Source organism: Scardinius erythrophthalmus (assembly GCF_964197995.2).
Source record: "Scardinius erythrophthalmus genome assembly, chromosome: 15".
Taxonomy (NCBI): Eukaryota; Metazoa; Chordata; class Actinopteri; order Cypriniformes; family Leuciscidae; genus Scardinius; species Scardinius erythrophthalmus.
In genome coordinates, this window is record NC_138235.1 from 21,675,302 (window position 1) to 21,700,903 (window position 25,602).

At 39.0% G+C, this 25,602-nt stretch overlaps 3 protein-coding genes across 8 annotated transcripts; 2 read left to right on the forward strand and 1 right to left on the reverse strand.

The window, feature by feature from the left end:
* On the forward strand, positions 1–4,027 carry prim1 (DNA primase subunit 1; the record flags this gene model as incomplete). 3 transcript variants are annotated; one of them, XM_081387034.1, is made up of 13 exons in its annotated part: positions 1–263; positions 455–612; positions 1,050–1,156; positions 1,280–1,353; positions 1,461–1,597; positions 1,731–1,789; positions 1,876–1,985; positions 2,081–2,172; positions 2,286–2,421; positions 2,957–3,026; positions 3,129–3,235; positions 3,323–3,421; positions 3,764–4,027. In XM_081387034.1, exons 1-13 carry the CDS (start codon positions 155–157, stop codon positions 3,781–3,783), a joined length of 1,278 nt encoding a protein of 425 aa, XP_081243160.1. In that variant the 5' UTR covers positions 1–154. The 3 variants fall into 3 exon arrangements, with proteins under 3 accessions (XP_081243160.1, XP_081243161.1, XP_081243159.1); XM_081387035.1 differs by having other exon boundaries at positions 1,500–1,597; XM_081387033.1 differs by lacking the exon at positions 3,764–4,027 and having other exon boundaries at positions 45–263; positions 3,323–3,459.
* On the reverse strand, positions 3,974–13,929 carry tfip11 (tuftelin interacting protein 11). Of its 2 annotated transcripts, XM_081387032.1 has the most exons (15): positions 13,873–13,902; positions 13,529–13,614; positions 13,043–13,252; positions 12,753–12,912; positions 12,137–12,290; positions 11,892–12,019; positions 10,685–10,840; positions 10,404–10,595; positions 7,569–7,883; positions 6,484–6,590; positions 6,241–6,409; positions 5,893–6,136; positions 5,668–5,810; positions 4,750–4,915; positions 3,974–4,656 (listed from the first exon to the last, which is right to left on the reverse strand). In XM_081387032.1, the coding sequence occupies exons 3-15, from the start codon at positions 13,246–13,248 to the stop codon at positions 4,295–4,297; spliced, it is 2,502 nt and encodes an 833-aa protein (XP_081243158.1). In that variant the 5' UTR covers positions 13,249–13,252; positions 13,529–13,614; positions 13,873–13,902; the 3' UTR covers positions 3,974–4,294. The 2 variants fall into 2 exon arrangements, with proteins under 2 accessions (XP_081243158.1, XP_081243157.1); XM_081387031.1 differs by lacking the exon at positions 13,529–13,614 and having other exon boundaries at positions 13,873–13,929.
* naca (nascent polypeptide associated complex subunit alpha) lies at positions 13,583–24,982 on the forward strand. 3 transcript variants are annotated; one of them, XM_081387028.1, is made up of 10 exons: positions 13,934–14,016; positions 14,919–14,994; positions 20,075–21,699; positions 21,844–22,156; positions 22,554–22,639; positions 23,655–23,732; positions 23,831–23,977; positions 24,257–24,385; positions 24,518–24,640; positions 24,862–24,982. In XM_081387028.1, the coding sequence occupies exons 2-10, from the start codon at positions 14,925–14,927 to the stop codon at positions 24,874–24,876; spliced, it is 2,586 nt and encodes an 861-aa protein (XP_081243154.1). In that variant the 5' UTR covers positions 13,934–14,016; positions 14,919–14,924; the 3' UTR covers positions 24,877–24,982. The 3 variants fall into 3 exon arrangements, with proteins under 3 accessions (XP_081243155.1, XP_081243154.1, XP_081243153.1); XM_081387027.1 differs by having other exon boundaries at positions 20,075–22,156; XM_081387029.1 differs by lacking the exons at positions 20,075–21,699; positions 21,844–22,156 and having other exon boundaries at positions 13,583–14,016.
* The last annotated feature ends 620 nt before the right edge of the window (positions 24,983–25,602 follow it).

The window sequence follows — 25,602 nt, forward strand, 5'->3', positions numbered from 1 at the left end:
GGCAGCAAAGCGAGTAGAAAACAGTAGCTGTGCGCGAGACCAACGAATAAGGACACAGTGCGTCATTTCCTACTTACGTTAATTTTCCCGCGCTGGTTGGTTGTAGGATCAACTCAGCTGTCATTGAGAATCAACAACACTGACAAATTTAAACATGTCAAATGCAGATTATAATCCAGCTTGTTTGCCTGACTTGTTACCGCTGTATTATCGCAGACTCTTCCCGTTTCCACAGTACTATCGCTGGTTAAGTTATGGCGGTGGTAAGTAAATATCCGAGGCATTAACTCAATCTCTTATCACACAACGAGCCATTCACTTTTTTGTGTGTGTGTAATTTGTGTAGTACAAAATCGATCGATAAATATTTAAGTTTAATCAATATGGCATTTATATTCAATAATAATCTCTCCTTGCTTTATATTCATATTCTACTTAATTTTGCCTCTTGCAGTGTCTAAAAACTACTTCCAGAACCGTGAATTTTCCTTCACGCTAAAAGATGACATTTATGTCAGATATCAGTCCTTCAGCACCCAGAATGAGCTGGAGAAAGAGATGCAGAAAATGCTTCCCTACAAGATTGATATTGGAGCAGTCTACAGCCACAGGGTAATATATAACTCATCATGTTTCTATATTATATTATTTACATATTGTATTGTATTGTATGGAAAGTTGGCATGTCACAGCATTTTGCTAATTGTTTTATACTTTTATTATTATGCAAAGTTTTTATGACTAGAAATGGATATTATTTGAAAGACATAATGTAATATTCATACTTCTAAATATATAATAGTACTATAGCTATATAGAGAAAGAGAATATTATTGTGCTATTATATAGTGATATAGTCATTACATTTGTATTAAGAATTTCATATTTTAATTAATAGATTGAATGAATAATGAGTCTTGGATTATTTGCTGTGTGATTACATTTTATAATTTCTCACATTTTTGACTCTTTAAACTGCTTCATATTTCTTTTGGAAACTGAAATCCCTTATCAAAGAGATCCTAATTCTCTGTTTCTGTGATTGACAGCCCAGCCAACACAACGCTGTGAAGTCCGGAACCTTCCAGGCCCTGGAGAAGGAGCTGGTGTTTGACATTGACATGACAGACTATGATGATGTCAGGCGTTGCTGCAGGTATACAGATGCCTTCTCACCTTTCATCCTAATATATACGCCTGATGATGCTTATGGAGTAGTGTTTTTAATGCAGTTATTTTGTGCATTTTCTGTTAATATATTCATATTTTTGTTCTTCAGCGCTGCTGATATCTGCTCAAAGTGCTGGACTCTAATGACCATAGCTATCCTTATTCTGGACCGGGCACTTCGGGGTAAAGGGGGACCTCTCATCAACAGATCATTTACAATTTAAGTAACATCATAACAGCTATACAGATAGAACAAAGTTAACCTGCATTGTGCTGTATGTGTGGTTCAGAGGACTTTGGATTCCACCATCTCCTGTGGGTGTATTCAGGCAGGAGAGGAGTGCATTGCTGGGTTTGTGATGATGCTGCTAGGAAGCTCTCAGTGGCGGCGCGGTCTGCCGTGGCAGAGTATCTCAGTTTAATTAAGGTATTCAAATATCAGATAGTTCATCATTCTATAAGTTGTATCCTTTGTTTACCATATACACGTATCTAGTCCAAAAGCTTGACTTTTTACGCTGTGTTTTAATTAATTGTGTGTCCTGCGCACGTTTCTTTAGGGTGGTGAGGACACTGTGAGAAAAGTTGTGCTGTCAGATCCAATCCATCCTTTCATCAAGTAAGGGGAAAAAATGGCCGACCTTCCTAAGTACATATTGTGTCAACACAATTGGTGTGATTGTAGTCTCTCTCTCTTTCTTTTAGGTGTTCTCTATCTGTGGTGGAGCGCTATTTCCCACAGTACGCCATTGTGGAACAGGACATTTTAGGCAGTAAGGAGAGTGTAGACAAAGTGCTCGCTATGCTACCTGAAGATATCCTTTCATCCCCAGTAGTGTTGTCACCTTAACAACATTTCAGTAGTCTGTACCAATACCAGTACTGTTTATTTCTTTAAGTCTGATTGCACATATCAAAAAGGACCTGACAAGCTTTTGTCAGAAGCAGAAAAACCCAATGGAGCGATGGGACGAACTCTGCTCTCTGGTTGAACATAAAAAGGTAAATGCAAATTGGTCGGAAAGCAACACTGAGAGCACCCGATCTCAGGCAAATAAATCTTTCAGCATAAAATGTAGTTCAGTTTCCCATTATTGTTATTTGTTTGTGTTAAGTCGAGTAGTAAGAAGGGTGGTCAGTACTTCGATAAGGAGATCATGTTGCAGTACTGTTACCCTCGCCTGGATGTCAACGTCAGTAAAGGAGTCAACCACTTACTGAAGAGCCCCTTCAGCGTACACCCCAAGACAGGTGAGATCAAACTTCATTTATACTGTACCATCCAAAAGTTCTGGGGTCAGTAGTTATATTATATTATCTAGCAAGAATGCCTTAAATTGATCAAAAGTCACAGTAAAGACATTTATGTTGCAATAAAATTCATATTAGAATGATTTCTGACGGATCATGTGACACTGAAGACTGGAGAAATTATGCTGAAAATTCAGCTTTGCCATCACAGGAATAAATTACATTTAAATAGAAATAAAATATATAATATTTAAACAGAAAAGTTTTAAATTGTATTAATATTTCACAACTACTGTTTTTTTGCAAATAACAGATTGCATATATTTGATCAAATGTATGGTGAGCATTAGAAGCTTCTTTCAAAAACATTTAAAAAACCTCACCGACACAAAACTTTAGAAAGGTAGTGTATATTTCCAGTCTTATTTTGCATGAATCATTTTTGTATGTTTTACATTCAAAGCAAAATGGGTTACAAATGTCGTTACGTGTTGATTTTAAACATCTTAATTATTTTTGTCAATTTTTTCTTTAGGTCGAATCTCAGTGCCAATAGATTTGAAAGAACTGGACACGTTTGATCCCTTTGAGGTTCCTACGATCAGGTAAATGCTGAATATATCAGTGTCCATCTTTGCAGGGTAGATCCACATAAAGTTGTGGGACGTGACAACTGCTTTCATATCTCCACCCATCTGTCTCTGTAGTCTGATCTGTGAGGAGCTGGAGAAACCCAGAACAGATGAGGTGGAGGACGAGGACATGAAGGACAAGGAGAATGAACAAGATGCTGGAGAACGACGCAGAATCAGAGGTGAGCAAACATGTTTGACTCCGCAGTTCAACTGTTCAAGATTCATCCTCAGTTCCGTGGGCTAAACATGTTTTTGGTTATGTGTAGACTATAAGCGCACCAGCCTGGCCAAGTATGTAAAGGTCTTTGATAATTTTTTGGAGGCAATGACTCGATCTCGGAAAGGAGAGATGCTGAAGAAGAGTGGTGAGTTACAAACAAGCTTCTATTACACATACACTTGATTAGATCCCTAATCCATTTGTAATACAAGACTGCATGACACATCGGTTATCAGTCAATTGGATATGTAATTCTGCATGCTCAATTCCTGTTTTTTCATTTCAATTTACTTTTGAGGATTAAATGACATTTGTCTTTAAAAACACTTACACTTCCAATCCACATCCAATCTTCAGCAAATATCAAAATGATTCTTCAGTTTTCATTCTGTTGATTATAATGCGAGTTAATTTGTAGCATTCAGAATGATTGATTTTAGGTTTTGGTTAGTTACTGCAGATTACTTCAATGTGATTTATTTTGCAGATCTTCAGAAAGACTTCTAAGACCGATGAGCTGGGACATAACAGCTAATCAGCAGTTTTTCATAACGCATTTACATGTTTGTCTGCCAACCATCTGTTTGTGAGGATACAGACACTTTGACTTACAAAACAAGAAGTCAAGTTATGTATGAATTAATATCAGTTATTTCCATATGATAGTGTTACTTTACTTTTCTAATAAAGTGTTTTGTACTTTTCTCAGGATGGTTTAATCTTTCTACAATCTTATTAAAATAACTTTTACAAATCTATTGTTGCTGTCTGGTTTGGGGAAAAATCAATTACAAAGGAAAGTGGTTCTTCTGACATTTGAATTTAGAGAAAATAATAAGAGCTGGGTAGCTGAGTACAACACAATCAAGTATGATGTTAATTTAAGCACAAATTTATTCAAAAGCATTTCTTCTATGTTATAAAACAACATTGATAGACAAGATACAGTTTTAAAAGCTGTGTGGAAGTAGACTAGACAGCAAAATGTAAATGGCTTGTCTTTGACCAACCATCAGTCTCATTTGGCCATGTCAATTAGACTCTGTAGTGATGTTGGAACCCAGGTTTTCTCGCCTTGGACGAAGACCACTCCACGCTCAATGTAGATGACTATTCGGCCAAATGTGAACAACTGTTTTCCCATATGCCGTTTGGCTACCAGTGGCATGAAGACGATGCCGTTCTCCTCAGCCTTGGCCTGGACTAGATCTTTAAAGTTGGTAGGTACAGCTGTTGGTACCGCTGCGGTGCCTGGTGGACGTGTGGCAGAATTCTCCACTTCACGGCGCTCAGGCAAAGGCTCGCACTGGAAATCTTTCCTTCTCTCCGTCTGAATCAGATATGCAATGTTCTCTCTTGCACCAGGTTGCATATACCCACCTGCAACAAAAGACATAGGTGAAGTTGAAGGTAGAATGAGACACCTGTACAAAGCTATAAATATATTTAGTGGACTTCTAGAGCGTGACTGACCTAGTCCAGAGGCAACGGCACGATTCATAATATCAAGGGCCTCGTTGAGTTTTTCTTTGACCAATGGGTGACTGAGTAGATTCTCTGAGAATAAGCTCTTCCAGCCAAGATACCATTTAGTGATCTCCTCATAGTTCGGGTTGTTGCTGAGCCAGGAACACAACACCTGCAACAGGAAACAAAAGAAACTTTTAGTACTTCATTCAGATGTAGGAGTGCCACTTAAACGTAAAATGAAGAAATCATTTTAATTAATAAATAAAAAGTACAAAAATTAACTTGTAATTTATAATAAATAAAATATATAACAAAATAATTCATGTGTATGAATTAATGTAGTTCAATGTAACAGTAAAATAATAAATAAAAAGATCACGTTTTAAACTTTAAATATTTAAAATATAAAATATTTAATTCATGTTTACAATGGACAGAGACCCTAAAGAGACATACTGATGAAAAAAAGATTTCAATGCTTTTGTGTTCTATTGCAAAAGATTTGCATTTCCACAAGAAACTTTGCGTACACTCACAAAACCTTGATGTTCCCCCAAGAAACTTTAAGGGGAACGCAAAGGCATATTTGACATAATTTTTCCTCCAATCTCATTATTTTCCTTTACCATGTCCCTTTTGTGATGTTAGTTATTTTTTAAATGCAATTTAATTTAATTTAGATTTTTTAAAGCACTTGCCAATTGCTTTTCTTAAAATAAGTTGATAAAAAGAAAGCAAAAAAAAGTGCACCGCAATTTGAGTACTTATGCACTATTGTATGCCATTTTGTAGTATAAATAGTGAGTAGTCTGTTCACACTTAAAATTCCAAAAAGCAAAAGTGTACTTTATTTTATTTTTATTGCCCAGATGACACACTTCTGTATTCTTTTGACTGATTCTAAAAGACGGTTGGACTGACCTGTAGCCATTTGGGGAAGAAATTCTTGTCCAGCAATCCAACCATGGAGGAGACAGAGAGCATCCCCTCCCAGTCCATCACCCAGTTGAACGGCTCCAGCAGTTGCTGATGAGGATTCACCACCAGCTCTCCTAAACATAGAGCTGCAACACAGTAGCAAAACCTTCAGAGACTCCCTCAGACTCCAAAAGTCTGACACTGAAAATTTAGCAGATAAGTGCATACCCAGTTTGGGGACGATATTTTTGACCATGAAGGCCTCCCAGGCCCCAGGTGTGAAGACCTCTCTCCAGGGTTGCAGAATGAGTCTGGCAGAGGAGTCGCTGGGGTGCCAGCGCTGCAAAGCGTGAGCTAGTTTGCTGCGGATGGGGGCGTACAGCGGCTCAAGACGGGTTTGCATCAGGGGTAGCCAGGGATGAATCCATGAATGGATTGGCACTGTGTCGGTCAGTGGGTTCCAGTTGTCCACCTATCCCAAAACAGACAGAGAAGTTACATATTGCATAGACACCCATACTTGTATTTTCCAAAAAAGAATTACAGTACGCATTGGTCAATATATTCAGCACAAACCTCTCTCTGTAGTCGTGGGAAAATAAGCTGCTCCAAAACATTGTCCAGAATCCACAGCGGTAATACAGGAGCCCAGCATTCCACACAGTCCACCATGGGCCCCACATTTCTGGGCTGCCACTGAGACACACAGGTCCTCATGACTGGAACCCACACTTCCCATATCAACCTGCACAAAAAACTCCAGCTCAAGTCATCTGCTTCCAGAGACACACCACATACACACTCTCGGAAATAATTTACCTGTGATAGGCGTCCATGTTAGAAGTGTCTGGTCCACCGTGAAGAGATTGTGAGCTTTCAAGAATGGCCCTCCATTGACCGACTTCCTCTAAACCATCTGAACAGTCCTATAGATAAACAGAGAATAGGCCTCTTTTATCAATCTGACGAAGAAACAAGCACAGATCCGAGCGCAGAAATCATCTTACGACAGGGTTCACGTGTGATTTATGAAACATTCGTATGCTGCCAATCCCATCGTACGAATGATAGTACGTTGATAAATCTGGCAGCTGAAAACAATCGTCATTTGAATAGCCCATAAAAATTCATGATTTAGAAGCCTTAAATATCGGTAAGTAAAACAAAACATTTACAAACATAAAAACTATAAACTAGGCTATTTTCCCCTCACTCAACAACAAAATCGTAAAATTTAACAGTATTCAGCACAGAACAAGAATGAAAAAATTATATATTAAACAATAAAATAAAACAAATTAAGCTATAGTGGCATTCATTATAAACAACATAGGCTAATGGGCTCACCTGTTGCCATATTTGCCATGTAACATTTGGTTGCTAAACTATATATTAATGATTTGATCGTAGCCACTGCTTATGTCCATATTGATAAATGCCAAGTTTTAATTGGAAATGGCCATACGCCCTGTTTTCTGTCGTACGTTTGTTTCACAAATGAGGCCCAGAGAGTGTAAATAAGTTCAGAGCTTACACACAAGGTGAACACAATAATAAGATCATGAATAAAGAAATATCTAAGCAGGCATTCCCTGTATACACTTCATATACACTACAGTTCAAAGGTTTGGGGTCGGTACGATTATTTATTTTAGAAGAAGTCCCTTATGCTCACCAAGGCTGCATCTATTTGATCAAAAACAGCAATATTGTGAAATATTATTACAATTTAAAATAATAAATGTTTTGTTAAATGTTTTCTATTTGAATTATTTTAAAATGTAATTTATTCCTGTGATGGCAAAGGTGAATTTTCAGCTTCACTACTCCAATCTTAAGTGTCACGTGATCTTTCAGAAATATTCTAATATGCTGATATGCTGCTTAATAAAAAAAATGTTTACCTTCAGTGGATCCCAGCTGCGAAGCTTCTCTTTCAATAGAGGATGCACAACAGACACAGCTAGATCTCCCAAACCCAAAGTCTTATACTCCTGATAGAACTCAGTCTGCAGCTGCTGGAAGACCTTCGCACACTCCTGAAGGCTGAGCGCAGAGCTTCCCTCCGTATCGCCTGCTTCAAAGCTCTCCACCAGGTTCATCACCTGCTCTAGCCGACCAAGAGACTCTTCCTCCTCTGCCAGCCGGATCTGCAGGGCGTCGCTCTCATGGGTCAGGGTCACCACAGTGTCCTTCTCATGCTGCAGACGTCGTGCACTCTACACACACAACACAAACCCACAGACCAGTCAGGTGAAATAAGCAGACAAGAATTTTTTCCAATAAAAAACTGGCTCTATGTATCCGTCATTGACCAAAACAAGAATTTATTATTAAAGGTGCAGTAAGCGATTTCTGAGAAAAGCTGTTGAAAGTGGATCGGACCGAGCAGCACATCACATCTGTAGCCAATCAGCAGTAGGGGGCGTTTACACTCATATTGGGGGAGGAGGGAGAGTGAGCAAGAGGGAGATTTGAAGTCTGTAGAAGGAGAGATGGCTGAGAGACATTACAAAAGAGAAAAGGTCAGAGGAATATCACTGGAAAAAAGGTTATGATCAGACAAGAGCTTTAAGACCTGCGTTAATTTGAGAAAATCTTTCCAGCGCTGGAGAGACCTAAGCAGAAAGGCCTGAAAATGGATGCAGAGGTTGCATTGTTTCACAGAACTAAGAGATGCTGTTGTTGTAATGTTAGCTATAGTAACAGGACAGTTGTGAGCAAGGCCGTAACCAGGGTTTGAAAATTAGTGAGGTCCGAGGTGAGGTGCAGGGCCGGATTAAGAATTCAGAGGCCCCTGGGCACAATCAATGTCTTGTAGGCCCCCCCTTAGGCAGGCCTAATGTATAGTTTGTCCAAGGACATTTTAATTTTGCATTAAGAGTTTTAGTTTACTGACTTAAAAGGAACTTTGTTGTACTATGCTGGAGTAAAGTTCATAAATGATAGATCTTTCCCATATAGGATTTTGTAAAACTATGTTGGGTAAACCTCTGTCCCTCTAGGGGGGTTCGGGGGCATGCTCCCCCGCAAGAAAATTTTGTACATTTTAAGGTTAAATGCATCAATCTGGTGCTCTTTGAGAGCTCAAAATTAAGAGCTTCAACGGGCTTCAACCCATGAACTGTGCACAAATAAAAAACATTGACTTGTACCTGGACATTAAAGGGGGCTCAAACATATTTTTTAGTTATGATATGGAGTTTCAGTCTACATTACATTATAACTGGTGTTTTAGTATGCCAAACAATTAGTATAATAATATAATAATGATTTCTATAATTATTCCTATGACATAAAATCCATATAGCCTAATAAATGAAAATGAATATTTCAAAAGTATATTTTACATTACACTATAGGAAAATTACAATACTTTTGTCCTAATGTCTTCACTTGCAAGAAATAAACCCTTTGATCGCGTGAGCAAAGTGCGCACTTTTCTTTAAATCACGCAGCACAAACATAATGCCTATATAGGATACTTAAAGTCTTGTGCTGTTTTATAAAGCACAAAACCATATCACGGTTTCGATATTAGTTCGTTGGCAAAATATAACGCTAGAGACCTTTATGTTAGGCTATACATTTTACATCTCATGTGTATTGGGAAAAGGGAGAAGAGGGAGAAGAGCGAGTTCGGCAAAAGGCGGATTCGAACTCGAGTCGAACGCGTCAAAAGCTACTTAGTTTCAAGCACCTCACGCACGCCCAACGACCCGTGCAACTGTAGCTATTTAGTTGTGGGTGCCTTTTTTGCTAAAAAGACAGGCACTTAGTGCAAATTATACGCGCCATTATCGGAAATGTAAAAGAAAAAAAAGTTTATTGGCACTTTTTGGTCATTTCATGACTTTCAAATTGACATCAACTACGATGCTGTTGCATCATGCTTGTAGTTTCTTTTGCGCTTTATTTATAAATTATAATAAAGTGACATAAAGCGCTCTGCCGCATTTTTTACAGTCTATGCTCACAACACGCTCTCAAGCCCCGTTCACTGATCTACCTTCTCGCAGCGACATAAATTGCAAACACACATATGACGCGGTTTAAACGGCTAATTAATCATTCAGAGAGCTTGAAATTTTATTTTTGAATATAAAAAAATGACCGAGGTCCGGACCTCGGTGACCTCATAGCTGGCTACGGCCATGGTTGTGAGTGTCATTGTCTGGAGCTGGTGTGCCGCTGGCGACTCACAACCAACCCTTGCTTGTATATACACTTGTGTACTGTTCAATGTACATTTTTTGTTCTTTTTTTGTCATTTGTTCATCATCTTCGCTTTATTTTTCTCTAAGCATTATTTTACTTCACTTCATTGCTCACTCTTGCATTGCGTGTTCGTGAATTTTGGGGAGGGATGTGTTTGTTTGGGTTGATTTCAAATATCAACAGTGTTTCTTAGAAATGGCTTACTGCACCTTTAAGTGAATTACGTGATTAAACATAAGTAAAGTATGAAGGGTTAGACTGAATGTCCTACTATGAGAAAAAAAATATAGAAAATTATTAATCTTTTTTCTCCTACACTACAGCTCTCAAATTCTGGCAGAAAGGAGCACCCAAGTGGTACACCACATGAAATGGACATTTACAAATACTAAAAATGTTTAAAATATTAATTATTTATATTGCATACGATTTTATGATTAACATTATATAATTTTAATTTACCTATATTGTACTTTTTGCTAATTTACTGTCGGTTTAGTGCAGGTGTATGAGTGCTTTACCTGTAGGATGTCTTGCTCTGTGAGCTCAATGAGCAGTTTGAGGTTGTGTTCCAGCTCCGGGAGAGCGAAGCCAGTGCTCTTCTGCTCTCGCGCGCTTACGCTCAAAGGGGCCTCCTCAGGAACACTGTGCTTCTGACTCATATGACTGTAGCTATGATACACCTTCTGCTCTCTGCCCGTCATATCGATCACCTGGAACACATGAGGGATGCGTTCATTGTTTACTCTGGGATATATTTAAATGGTTATTATGCATTATTCTAATTGCTTTGGGCTCTTACCTTGACCTGAGCAAGTTCTCCAGCAGGTCTGCTCATGCTCTTGTTGGCCAGTTTGCCATGAGCTTTCAGCTCTTCCACAGACTTGTAAGAATATCTGGGCTTCTTCTTTGTCGTTCCCGGGTCTTTACGCCATTGCCCCAACTCTCTCTGAAAATCCTGCAAAGATGGAATGAAGAATAAAAGGAAAATTGAAGCAGTGCTAGTAAAACAGTTTGATGTTTGTGGACCTACTGTTGAACTGTTTAGTCCAAAGCTTTTGTTTACTGACCAAAAGAGAAAACTATGGAGTTTTCTCCATGCTGTGTTTACAAGTATTGCTTTAGATCATTGAAATTGCTTATCTGGATATGTGGATCTTTTAAACAACAGTAATGGAGAATTTGACTACTGAGATCGAGAATTTGATAGCAATCAAAACATAGCCATGTCATAAAGCCTATAAATTATACTTTTAACAGTTTTTTGTAGTTTTGTTTAAATAGTGCAGTTTATGATTTTTAATAAAGTTATACAAATAATAGTATTTTTAATTGTTGTATTTAAAGAATACAATGCCTGATCCAGGGTGGTGCAGTCACTATCATTAAAATTAAGAGCATTTTTCTAAAATAATACGGCGTCTCAAACTTTTGTATTACACTCACTGTCAGGTTAGGCACTGGTTACTTCGTTATTGCTTATGATTGCCCGTGTGGCTGTGAGCATTTTACGTTCGCTTTCGAATTATCAGCAATTCAGGGGCGGCAATTGCTTGAATGGTGGGTTCATTATTATTCTTAATGAAAAACAACAACAAAACAGTACAATGACAAAATATTGCCAAATAGGTAGGTGCTTTTACATATCGCTTTGAAACCAAATCTTCCGCCATCGTCTTGTCAGTCAGCTCTCCTAACACTCGTCACGTGATAAATGAAATTTGCCTCTTGCTGCTGATTTATGCTGCGACTCTCATTCGGCTCAAGCTGAATTGAGCAGACACGTTCAGTTTTTAATTGTAGTGTCTTTTCTCAAAGTGAACTAAATTACTTTTATTACGATGAAAACATCTAAATGACAGTGGTGGGCTGTGCCTCTATGGGCAAGTGATGTGATCGTAGTCCGGCTGAACACCGTGTAACACCGGTAACACGGACTTATCACAGCAAGCCTAGTATATATTGGCCAGACAGCACCGAAACCCACTCGTTTTGTAGTGTAGACTTACTTGCTCCTCCTCTTCCTCAGAGTCTATAACAGGGAAATCCTGCAGGGACTGCTGGGTCCTTTCATTACCATATGCACCAACTGCTCCCTTCCCCTTCCGCAGCTTAGCTTCAATAGGATTCACAATACCTGCAGACAAAGATATTCACATTATGTAAGCACACAATGCATAACATAATTCACAATAAGCTACATAAACTAAAAACAGAATACTGTGGTATGAAATTAAGGACTGAAATGTTTTACCCTGAGCATTTTTGCCCAATCCTTTTCCTGGAACGTAACCCATCTTCTGCAGCAGTTTTTGACCAATGCCTCGTGTGTGTTTCTCCCAGGATCCCAGGTCCTGCCCTGTTCTAATACCGCCTGCAAACCTCTGGGATGTCTTAAAGCTCCCACCCTAAAAAGAATTCAAAGACATTTACTATACAGTTCAAAGGTTTGGGGTCAGTAAGACTTTTTTGAAAGATATAAATACTTCAGCAAGGACATATTAAAAATTGATCAAAAGTGACAAAAAATATATACATATAAATGCTGATATAAATGCTGAATAAGAAATGTTTCTTGAGAACCAAATCAGACTTCTGTAGGATCATGTGACTGAAGACTGGAGTAATGGTTGATGAAAATTCAGCTGTGCATCACAGAAATAAATCATTTTAAAATATATCAAAATAGAATAATATTTAACAATATTACTGTATTTTACTGTATTTTTGAACAAATAAATGCAGGCTTGATGAGCATAAAAGACTTCTTTCAAAAACTTTTGAATGGTACTGTATGAAAACATATTTGGACCCAATATTCAAGACAAAGATGCTGTTGTTGTGTAACATTTGTAGGCATCTCAACATACCGTTTGGAGCTTTTTGGGAACTGCAGTGCGAGGTGGAGGAGGAGGTGCATCTCCACTGTCATTGGAGTCATCTGAACCCTCCTTCTCCGCTTTCTCCTCAGCTGCAGTCTTTCGTATGCCACCGCTCACAAAGTTCACAGGAGCTGTATAGTCTTTCGCTCTGTGTGGATACAAATATCAATACTGAATGCTGAATTTATTATATGACAAATAAAATTACATTCATACACTACTTAGTCAACAAGGTCTCTAGCAATTTGACAGCCTAAACATTATCAACAACAGCATACCTTTTCCCCCCAAAGCTGGGCCGCTCATCATCAGAGTCATGCTCTGCCCAAATCCCATAAGTCGCTTCTTCTTTAGTCTGTCTGTGTCTGCGTCTGTCTGGGTTGAACTCATTGGCCAAGTCCCACTCAGTCACCTCAAACTTTTCAATTTCCACACCATCCTCCTCCTCCTCACCTCTACGCCCATACAAATGGGACATAGACATATCTCTGTTGGGATGAAATAAGAATGTTTAAGGCCAGTGTGTTAACAAACTGAGGAGGAGGAATAACATTAATTAGAGAGTACTAGGAGGGTCCTGGAGAAGTTTAGAAAAAAAAAACAGTGTTGTAAAGATTAATAAAAAAATAAAATATTTAAATAAATACATAACACAACTACCAGAATTATAGAGAGTAGAAAATTTTAATATAGTAACTATATACTCACATTCTTATAATGTAATATATAGCCGTATAAATTGAATCATTAACTTATAACGCTACATATATGAAAAAGACGAGCTGCCTCTTAAAATTTTAGGATGTGTGTCCCTCGCAAGAGGAAGATGATATTTGGGGGTTCGTGGAGTCTAAACGATTGAAGGCAAAACAGTAGTTTACATAAAGGTGAATCCGAATAATATTTTGACCCTAACATTAGAACGCCACGCAATCGTTATCAAAAAAGCATTCAGGTTAACGTTAGTTAGCTTAGCATTGCTATTTATAATGTAAACAAAAACACCTGCCTTCCTTCAAAGCATTTTTGTGACTTTTGTCAAATAAGAAATAAACACATTTGTATAGAAATAACAGACATAACACATTAAAAAATATACATATTTTACCCGAAAATGCGGTTCCTCACTGCCAGCAAGAGTGCATCCAAAAGCAACTTCCTGTTGAAGCCGGAAGCAGAGCTGTGACATCAGAGCGACGCAGAGGTCAGAAACCCTCTCTTACAGCCATCTTGGAACCTGTGCCCTGATCTAGTGAGTACTTCTGTGTTACATCTACTGTCATCCAACGTTGCATTCGTGCTTTTGGCCTCTCATTTACTACTTGTATTAATGCTTTAGTGTTCCTCTGTACTAAACGGTAAAGATTTCTTTGTTTGACTTCTTTATTGAGGAAATATCTTGAAAACAACCGGCAGACTGTTCAAAATGGGGGAGCGAGACGCACCGCAGCTCGCTTTATGCGAGGACTTCAACCGAGTGCTTTGTATCAAACGAAACGGTTAACGTTAAATCGTGTGAAATGTATTATTATAAACAAATACAGCAATGTTTGTGAGCCGTCTGTAATGGCTAAAATAATTTCCATTGTGTGGGACAGTAATCACTGATTTGAAGGTTGATCTCACGTTTTAAATCGTTTAAAAACAGAGATACACGTGCTATAACATTACATTATGAATGCTCAACTCGTTTTGTCCACGTTGTTTTGTTATCGTATGGTTATAAGTTACTCGTACACAACAGCAGCGTGACAGTGCTGCTCTGTTACACACGTGAAATGTGCATCATCACTACACATGCACCTATGAACCAAGTTGTAGGTGTAAAACACCTTGTAAAACAAAGTTTATATGTCGTTATGATTCTAAATAGGCCATACTATGTATGTGTGTTGATGTAACGGTGAAGCTCCCCGTTTCTGTACAGTGGACTTGTGAAATGTGTTATCATGTATGTAAGTAAGCTCGATGCTTGTGAAATGTGAACACAGCTTAATTCAGCTGATAGCAGAGGCCTACAGGAAGAGGCCTGGTGCGCTGCTCTGTTTGAATAGTAAAAGCCACATGAACATTAAGACCAAGACTAAAACTTCTTATTGGCTTTCCTTTTGCAAAGATTATAATGTGCTTTATTATCTCTCATTTCTGTTGCAGTCCAGAATGCCAGGCGAAGCCACAGAAACTGTCCCTGTTACAGAGCAGGAGATGCAGCAGCCCCAGGCTGAGACGGGTTAGTAACTATCTGTAAATGTGCATGTCTGACACTAAAAACAAGTTGTGTGAGGGGTCCTGGAGCTACATTGTTTTTCACTTTTTAAAATGTAAGGCAGATACTGGAAGGTTGATCAGTCTGTTTAGGGTATTTTTGCACCTGTTTCAGATTTCCTTCATGTTTCTTTTCTGGTACTCTACCAGCTGTTGTAGAGACTTCACAAAGCCAGTTTCTCTCGTTGGAAGGGTGTCATGTTGTTTTGTTGGGTGGGGATGTAGTTTGAGTCAGCTTTTCTCCACCTAGAGGTTTTTTTAGTTAATTTGCTTGAGCCCCTCCCTGTATTAGACACTAGTTTTCTAAAAGAGAGAGTTCAGACAATTTTCAAAAACCTGTATGACTTTATTCTGTGGAACACAAAAGAAGATATTTGTCCCTTCAATTAGAGTTAATGCAACTTAAAACAACACTGGAACCATTGGCTTCCATTGTACAGAAAAATAAAAAACCCTTTTTTCAAATGAGCCCTTTAAATACTTGCTGTGTATGATTTAAGTATATAGGCTTGTGATTGGTTATGAGGTATTGACACACAACAATTGTTTTTGAAAAATAAGAGTGATCCAGGACTGCCTTGCCCAACAGTAGTACTGTTTAATATGGTACTTTTTGTTTTGTTTGACATTGAAAGCACATGCATCCTTAAATGTTTTAATGGAACGTGGGCAACGCAACACTGCATGAACGTTTTCCTAACACTTCATTGAATTTGAGTGATCTCAACCTGAATATTTATACAAAATTTTTAACCGATTTTTTTTTGTGTGTGTGTGTGTTAGAATAGAAAGTATTTTGTTGTTTTTCTGGAGAGATTTATTGTGTTCAGGAATGTATTTGCCAGATGTTCATGAGGAGAGCCATGAATACAATGTTTACAATGTAAGAAGTCTTATAATGATCCTGATCTTGAGGAACGCTGTCTTTCTGTTCATATCTTGAGTACAAGGTTTTTTAATTTAACAATGGAAATGTTCATTCTTGAATTTATGTAGCAAAATTAAGTTTTGTAAAGTACACTTGATTAAGCACATGCATCTCGGTCAAATATTTGACATGTTTAGCCAGTTCAATCATGGGTATGGAACACTAGGCTATCTCTTGGATGGTACACTGATGGTAAACTGCAGTTATGACAACATGGGGAAGAAATATTATTGCTTGCATCTGTTACAAGGAATAACAGAAGCATCTTTGTCAAGGGGGAGACAAGATAGGTTGAACTAAATATCTTTCTATGTTTTTCACTAGGCAGAATGTGTAGTATTCATGTTATTTCTCCTCAGATTACTAATTCAGGAGCCAAGCATTTAATACATTCTTTGACTTAAGTTCACATATTTCCTGATATCCTGACTGGGGTTGTGCCGATAGACAATATGTTAATGTTGTTATCCGACTAGTAGGGCTGCAGCTATCGATTCTTTTTGTAATCGATTAATCTAGCACTTAATCGATCGATTAATCGGATAAAAAAAATGTTTTGTATTTTTAAACATCCAAAACACATAATGCATAACGAAAATGGTGTGGCTGTAAAATGATCAAGCATTTGGCTTTTATTTCTCAAAAAAAAAAGGTGTTTATTACAACTCCAACATTTGGCTCCAAAACTCAACAATTTTTACCCATTTAGTGTTTAAGTGCCAGTGCCAACAATTATATAACAATACAGTAAAGTCAACTTACTGTAAAACATGTATAACATGTAAAACTATGAATACAAACTTAAAAAGTAAAGGCCATTTGGCCTTAGTTTTGTCTTCTTAATACAACATTACAAAAAAAGGATTGCACCTTCTGCAAATTACCCACCTGAGAACAAAAATAAATGAATATAAAATATCAAGCCAAACAGGTACACAATTTATACAATTTATTTAAAAAAAATGTAAATAAAACAATTATAAATAAGAATCAGACTTTTTCACCTGTAATCTCAAAACAAACATCAAAATGTAGGCTACTTTTATAAACCCAGACAATATAATCACAATGAACACATCCAAAATAAAATCTTTAACATATAACAACTGCAAAGCGTCTAATTTGTAAACAAAATGATTCACGCACTAAATCCAATTGCTGTGAGGTTTGGGATGTGACGTCTGTTTTGAGAGTTTAAAAATATAGAAATTGTGCTGGAGTTTATGCTGGATTTAATCCGTAAATCATTTTGTTTACAAATTAGATGCTTTGCAGTTGTTATATAAATGTTAAATATTTTATTTTGGATGTGTTCATTGTGATTATATTGGCTGGGTTTATAAAATTGAAAGGATATCTTAGCTTGGTGCATTTGGAAACAAAGCTTGTCTATTTCTAAATGTAATCGCGTGCATCGCTGATGATTATACTGTCCGTGTGTTAAAAAAAAAAAACTTAGATTAAACACTCGCAACAGACACACCCCAAAGCGGAGACGTTAAAGCGTTGCCAGCGCCACTGAGCGGAGTTTTGCTGCTGTAGTGGACACGTACCGTTACTCTCCGCCATCGCGCCAAATAAATTCAAAATGTATCACGCGCTATGGTGTGCTTCCTGAACATTGAACAACGGTCCGTGTGAAACAGTCAGATCCCTGCACGTATAGTGCGCGTCATAGGAATTTAACGAGGCTTCGAGGCAGAGTTTTTGCCTTGAGAAATTTTTGTAATCGAGTTAATCAAGTAACTCGAATGAATCGTTTCAGCCCTACCGACTAGTATTATTATTAAATTAAAATTAGGCCCTACAATTAATTTGCCTTCCCTAATTTCATAACATCACCACATAACCACACTTGCTACACCGACATATATAGGATTGAGGACTCAATGATAATGTTTGAATTTTGACTACAAAATTGAATTGGAAGTTGATCTATTTACAAATTGTCAAGAGTGGTTCTTATAAAAGACACATCATTATTATACAGTTGTTGTTTAAGGCAAGGCGAAAATGACAGTTGTCCATTTTGGTTTCCATAGCACATAAACAAAACATTTAAAGGCACTAAAAATACAACTACAAATTATTATTTATAATATTACTAAAATAATATATGCAAATCAAGGCAGCTTAGAACACCGACTTAAAAGAACACTTGTTTTACAAGAAATATTGATTCTTCTCATTGTTTCCCTATCATTAATGTATAATCCACAAGAGAAAGTCAGATGCCAAAAGCTTGGTCAGTTTTTTGCTTTCAATTTCATGAAATTATTAACTGGTTTTAGACACTTTCATCAGCATAATTCTTGTGCAAAGTTTGCAAATTGTATGCATGATATGCGACATGGCATTTTTCTTCATCACCAACTTGATCTTTGCTTGCGAAATTATTCCAATTTCCCATGATGATAAAACAAAGTAAACAATTAAATGAGCAAATAAAATGGTTTATTTACTATAGTGTATTTATGTAATAGTGTATCGACTTTCTTACAGGCTGACGATAGGACTATATGACTTGGAGTAGGCAATATTATAGTTGCTTTTAACTGGGTGATTGTCCTTTCAGATTTTTAATATTTGTCTATGTAAGACACTTCATTAGGGCTGGGTTTCGATTCAAATTTCAAGAATCGATTCCGATTCTCAAGATCTTGAATCGATTATCATTATTCGATTCGATCCGATTCGATCCGATCTTCGAGATTTAGATAATGGTTTTTGAAAAAAAAAATTTTTCCAGCTGGGCGGGCTATTACTTCAACCGCATCACAAAACTCATCCGTCCGCACCAACGTTTTTGACCAATTTTCAAAACCGCACCCGCCCGCATCCACTTAAAGGAATACTCCACCGTCTTTTCATATTAAACTATGTTATTCCCTTAACTAAGACGAGTTAACCGACGAGCAACCGCTTATGAGCACTTCGACTTGGCGGAGTAATATCTTCACCAGAGGGAGCGGGGGCCGGTGAGAGGATTTTTCACGAGTGAAGATATTACTCCGCCAAGACGAAGTGCTCATAAGCGGTTGCTATGGTATTCCGCTATAGAATATAGTTATCCATTTTACACGCTTAGAAAAGCGCAACGTTTTGTTTTGTGTCACCGTCCTAGGTCGAGTTACACTACGCGAGTAACTGTGTTTAAACAGGGAAAACGTGTAGGTGTTTGGTAGCTTCTCTGCTTGGCCCGTATTGAATGAACTGAGTGAACAAAGTTTCGCCACGCGCCAGAGCGATTGAGTGCACGCACTGAGACGAGAGAGGTATGTATCAACTCGTCTTAGTTAAGGGAATAACATAGTTTAATATGAAAAGACGGTGGAGTATTCCTTTAATGTATGCATATATTTTTTATTTGATTGGTTAACCGCCCGCCACCCATCCAAATTTAATTAAAATATAATTTTTCGTCACGTCATCCGCCCGATCCACGGTTTATCCGCGGAGTCCGCGCCTGTAACCGCCAACCGCGCATCTCTACTGTAAATAAAATTTGAACTTACAAAACCTTTAGAAAACCTTTGCTTTTGTCAAGCTCGTTCTCTGCATTGCTTCTGAACCCGAAATGGTGCCAGATCGCAGCTTTAAGCGTTTCTGGAGTTTTCAAAGCAACCGCTTGCTTAACGTTACTGACGTTGTTTTAATGTCCTTCCACCTCGCGCGCATGCGTGAATTCAATGACGCGGCAAGTTAAAGTTCACGGGGAAAATCGATCCTCTGAGTTACGGATCGATCTTTAGAAATTAATATGAAAATCGATTCAGAATCGGTGAATCGATTTTTTTCAACACAGCCCTACACTTCATGGTAAATAAATGTGCCTGAGAACAATGTTAATTTAATAATGTTTTTAGATGTTGTTCATTGCCAGTGCCTGATGGTTCACGCATGTGCAGTTGAGTGGTTTTTACACCTTAAGTCTTAACAAATCTTAACCAGATTTCATGGTGTGTTTGATTTTGCTTTAAAAGCGATTGTTTTTGTGGCACAGTTTAACAGTTGAACAATTGAAAGCATCCCTTATAACCAGCATGGATGTGACAGTTTTACATCATGCAACTTTTAAATTGCCAAAAAAGTCACTCTAGCATTTTATTTCCATTAGCCACACCTGCTGCTGCGGCCCCTACTCCCTCTAAGGCAAAACCTAAAGAGGGCAAAACTAACCCCAAGCTGTCCTCTTCTCACGCCACCACTCCTAAGCCAGTTCCTGCTGGACGCAGGAAGCGCTCCTCTCTATCTGCCTCCTCAAGCTCCCCTACCTCTCCTAAATCTGCCTCTGGCCCACATGCTACCCCTCCATGTTCCCCTTTGGCCTTCCCTCCAGCTGACTCTCCTGTAGCCTTGAAAGCTGAGCAATCTGCTCCCAAGGTGGTAAAGGCTGGCAAACAAGGGAAGCAACAGAAAACGAAGAATTTTAAACCTGCTGAACATGAGCAGGCGCCTCCCTCTGCCTCCAAGCCTGCTCAAGAGCCTGCACCAGTGGCAGCTCTGCCATCTCTTGCAGTACCAATTCCAGAGGTAGCAAAACCAGCAGCTGATGCTGATGCTTCCCCTATCTCTCCCAAAGTTGCTGTGGCTCCTGTGGCGTTTAAAGTGACTTCCAAATCTGCTGTCCCAGCACCCAAGTCATTTTCAGAAGCCGTGGCCAATAGTCCAGCCAAAGTGGCTGAAACCCCCAAGTTTGCCTCTGAGGCTCCAAAAGTAGCAACCCCTGCTACTTCAGAAGCCAAGACTACTTCACCTTCAAAAGCAGCCGCAAAGACTGGCCCTGCCCAAGTGCCAAATGTGAACCCAGCCACTGATGCTTCTTCAAAACCTGCTCCTTGGGTTGTGCCTGCAAAATTTGAGGATGATGATCTCCCACCTCTCCTACCACCTGAGAATCCTTTTGCAATGCCTGCTTTCCCCCCCATGCCACCTAGTGCAATTTCTGTAGTTACCCCAACAGCTCCTAAAGCTGAACCTGTCACCTCCAGTAAAGTTGAATCTGGCCCTGCCCCTAAAGCAAAGGTTGCTCCTAAAGCTAAGCCAGTTCCTAAAGTTGAACCTATCCTCACCCCTAAAGGAGTGACTACCCCTGCACAGAAAGCAGCTCCTGCACCTAAAGCTGAGGCTGACCCTAAGATAGAGGCTGCTCCTGCACCTAAAGCTAAGTCTACCCCTGGCCCTAAAGTTGAGCCTGCTCCTGCCGCTAAAGTTAAACCCGTTGCTGCTCCTAAAGCTGAGGTGGTGGCCCCTAAAGCAGAGTCTGCTCCTACCTCTCAGGTGGAGCCTGCTCTTAAAGTTGAGGCTGCTGCCCCTGCCGTTAAAGTTAAGCCTGCCCCTAAAACTAAGTCTGATCCTAACTCTAAGGTTGAGCCAGCTGCTTCCCCTAAAGTTGAACCTGCACCTGCCCCTAAAGTTGAGGCTGTTGCCCCTTCCTCTAAAGTCAAACCTGCTGCACCTGCACCTAAAGTAGAGGCTGCTGCTCCTAAAGTTAAACCTGTGCCTACCCCCAAAGTTGAGGCTACTGCCTCTTCCCCTAAAGTCAAACCTGCGCCTGCCCCTAAAGTTGTGGCTGCTGCGCCTGCCCCTAAAGTTGAGGCTGCTGCCACCAAAGTTAAACCTGTGCCTGCCCCCAAAGTTGAGGCTGCTGCGCCTGCCCCTAAAGTAGAGGCTGCTGCTCCTCTCCCTAAAGTAGAGGCTGCTGCCACCAAAGTTAAACCTGTGCCTACCCCCAAAGTTGAGGCTGCTGCCCCTTCCCCTAAGGTAGAGGCTGCTGCTACCAAAGTTAAACCTGTGCCTACCCCCAAAGTTGAGGCTGCTGCGCCTGCCCTTAAAGTAGAGGCTGCTGCTACCAAAGTTAAACCTGTGCCTGCCCCCAAAGTTGAGGCTGCTGCGCCTGCCCTTAAAGTAGAGGCTGCTGCTACCAAAGTTAAACCTGTGCCTGCCCCCAAAGTTGAGGCTGTTGCGCCTGCCCTTAAAGTAGAGGCTGCTCCCACCAAAGTTAAACCTGTGCCTGCCCCCAAAGTTGAGGCTACTGCCCCTTCCCCTAAAGTCAAACCTGTCCCTTCTCCCAAAGTTGAGGCTACTGCGCCTGCCCCTAAAGTTGAGCCATTCCTTGCCCCTAAAGTTGAGCCAGCACCTATTCCCAAACCACTTAAAGCCCCATCCATACTGGAACCAGTCATCAAGAACGACAAGGGTATCTCTTTCTGTCTGTCTTTGCTTTCTGCGTTTGTTGTTGTTTCCAAATAATGTTGTTTCCAAATAATGTTGTCCCCCCATAATGCTTTAGGGTCACATTATCTGTGAAAGTAAGCCTGATAACTCTAGGATCTGAAAATCATCTGTCCTTAGTCTTTGAGTGAAGTTGAATTTTCAGAAAGTTGGAGCATGGGCCAGTAGCTGAATTTTTTTTGAGTTTATCAATATGGATATTGTTCAGCGTTTCCATGTATAATTGGAATTTACTTAATACTTTAAAACACACTGCAAGATAGAATGTAAAGTAAAAGTATTTATTTTGATAATTTCAACAGTATTCTGGTGAAAATGGGTTCTGTGTGTCTAATGGCAATTCAATGTACTGTATGTTTTAGGGTCTGGCACTGAATCTGACAGTGATGAATCTGTTCCTGATCTTGAAGAGCAGGACTCTGCACAGACACAGACACAGCAGGCACAGGTAATATTATTTTAAATAGCATCCACCTGTAGGGCTGGTCCGAATACCATTTTTTGAGATTCGAGGCTTCGGTAGTAATCAACACCGAATATTCAAAGCTTTGGTAGTAATCAACGGGTGGGGTGGGCTGAACATATTCTTCTCTCTAATATAGGCAGGAATCTCTGTGTGTCTGTTTGCATTTTGATTGTCAAGAACTATTCATCCAATTGCTGCGGACCCAATTCTCGACACATTCAGAATTAATAAACTACAGAACAGCGCGAGCCAGAAGCGGTGCGCCTCACGCGGGCAGAGCTTATATGCTCCGAGTACGGACTCTGTGCTAGTGATAGAAAACACACCGGTCTGTTAAGAGCAATACTTTTAATAAGGTAACTCAACATTTTTCTGACAAACAAATCACGCCCAAATCAGAAATTAGCAGCAAAGTAATTACTGACACAGTAAGGTAGGGTATTTAAATAAAAGAACAAAAAATACATTAACGAACTGTAATAAATAAAGAACACAGTAGCATACTTTCAATAACAGCATCACACATTTCAATTAACAAACAGTTTAAATTAAATTAATTCCCTTATATAGAATAAAAAAAACTGCAATAGGCTAAATAGAACAAGGTAACATTAGGCTGGCTAACGTTAACTCGTGGGCGATTTTGCTGGGCCATATGACGTCGAGTTTTAACAAGCTCCTATATTTCGTAGTAGATTCATTTAGATTGCTAACGGGTAAAAAGGCTAATACATTTTGTTTCAATTATTCTATTTTGCATCTGTATTTTGCCAGATTTTTGTGTAAACATAAGCGTGAATGAGAACAGTTTTGAGGAGGTGCTGAAAAAAAAAACTAATATTTGAATCCCAAAATTTAAAATCGAATACCAACCCACCAAACGAATATTCGGGTCCAGCCCTATCTACCAGTAGCATTATTTGCCCTCAGCTTTTTCCCACACCAGTTCTTTTTAAATTTTACAAATTTTAAAAGAAATTGCATTACCTTTCTGTAGCTTGCAGCTGCAGCTGAAATCGATGAGGAACCTGTCAGCAAAGCAAAACAAAGCAGAAGTGAGAAGAAAGCCAGGAAGGTAGGTCATCCTCAAACCAAATTAATCTGATAATAACAGCAAATTCAATAAGAACGCATGCACAGTTGTTTAACTGTACCCTTGCTTCCCTTTGCCAGGCCATGTCCAAATTGGGGTTGAGACAAGTTGCTGGTGTTACCAGGGTAACCATTCGCAAGTCCAAGAACATTCTCTTTGTCATCACTAAACCAGATGTCTACAAAAGTCCAGCTTCAGATACTTACATTGTCTTTGGTGAGGCCAAGGTAAAGATTAGAGAAAAATGGTTTCTTGTTTAAGTTTGGTGTGCACTCCTGCTATATCAGCCCTGTTTTGGTTGAAAACTAATTCTACAGGGCAACCTTTCCTGGTTATCTCGGCCTAAGTGACCTCTCAATGATGATTTAAACAGTTTGACTTTCGTTCTTCTGAGTCTGATGAAGCCAAACTTTCTGTCCTGAAAGGGGAAACTTTCACAATGGTGTGAGGAAGACAATGAAGCATATAAAACAAACTCAAATCTGGATTGTTTCTGCTGTTTTCAGATTGAAGACCTGTCACAGCAAGCTCAGTTAGCAGCTGCAGAGAAGTTCAAGGTTCAAGGAGAAGCTGTTTCAAACATCCAGGAAAACACACAGACGCCCACAGTACAGGAGGAGAGCGAAGAGGAAGAGGTGTGCATCAACACTGTTGTGATTCTAACACAGAATAATACTGCTTTCATTAAAGGTCTTGAGCTGATGTATTCAACAAATGTGAAAAGTAATTATGTCCATTCATTGAGTGATTTGATTTACCATTTACAGGTTGATGAGACCGGAGTGGAGGTCAAGGACATTGAGCTGGTCATGTCACAGGCCAATGTATCGAGGGCGAAGGCTGTGCGTGCACTAAAGAATAACAATAACGACATTGTCAATGCTATTATGGTGAGTTAAACTGATAACGTCTCACTTTATGCAGTTAAATGCATTTTACAATTATGTATTACTATTTCAAAACTCTTCTGTGATGAATTAACACATGACTTTCGTTCTTCTGAATTTATCCTGAAGCCAGTTCATTTGTCCTGAGAAGAGCTCAGGCTTTAAATGCCGTGTCATAATATGAAGCAGTCTTACTTGATTTATCTTTTTGCCTGTCTTCACAGGAATTGACGATGTAGATGGAGATCAGGGACTGGGTCACAATAAGATGTTGCTGATTTGATCTACACTATTGTTTGTACAATTTATACCCCAGAGAAATAAAGGAGTGGATTGAAGAAATTATTTATGTTGTTGTATTTTATTTTATACTATTGATGGAAAATTTCATTGTGTGGTGAATTTGTCCAGAGAAGCACAAATCATTATTTGCATTGAGTTAAGGTATGAACTAGCTCATATCTCTGTCTGAGGCTGGATCTTTGCTGTGATTAAAGAAAAAGTTCTGGAGTAGCTCTTGTCTTTCTCCTGGAAATCATCTTATTAAACTGTGATTAAAGAAGACACATGGATTTCTTGGACTATGTCAGTGAAGATCAATATTTTTATATATACATAGTGTGTGTTAATCTGAAGTTAAACCTGCTTCCTGGTTGATTTAAGTCTCAGTTTAGCCCTGGAGTAGCTCGAAGTCTTCCTCCAGGAGATCATGGTCATCTGATATGTACTTCAAAGCTTGGTGGCTCTCAATTATACATCCGAGTAATTCATCCAATTGGCCAGTACCTTTATTTGCAGGACTGCCAGTGTTAAACCTCTCTTCGGATGTCAGCAGCATTTTTATTTTTTTAAGGTTTATTTTTATATTCTTCCACAACACTGTATTGAATAACTATTGTAATGTCCACCACAGATTTCTCAAAACAGCTAGTTAATAAAGCTGATGATTCAGTCTTGCCTGAAGT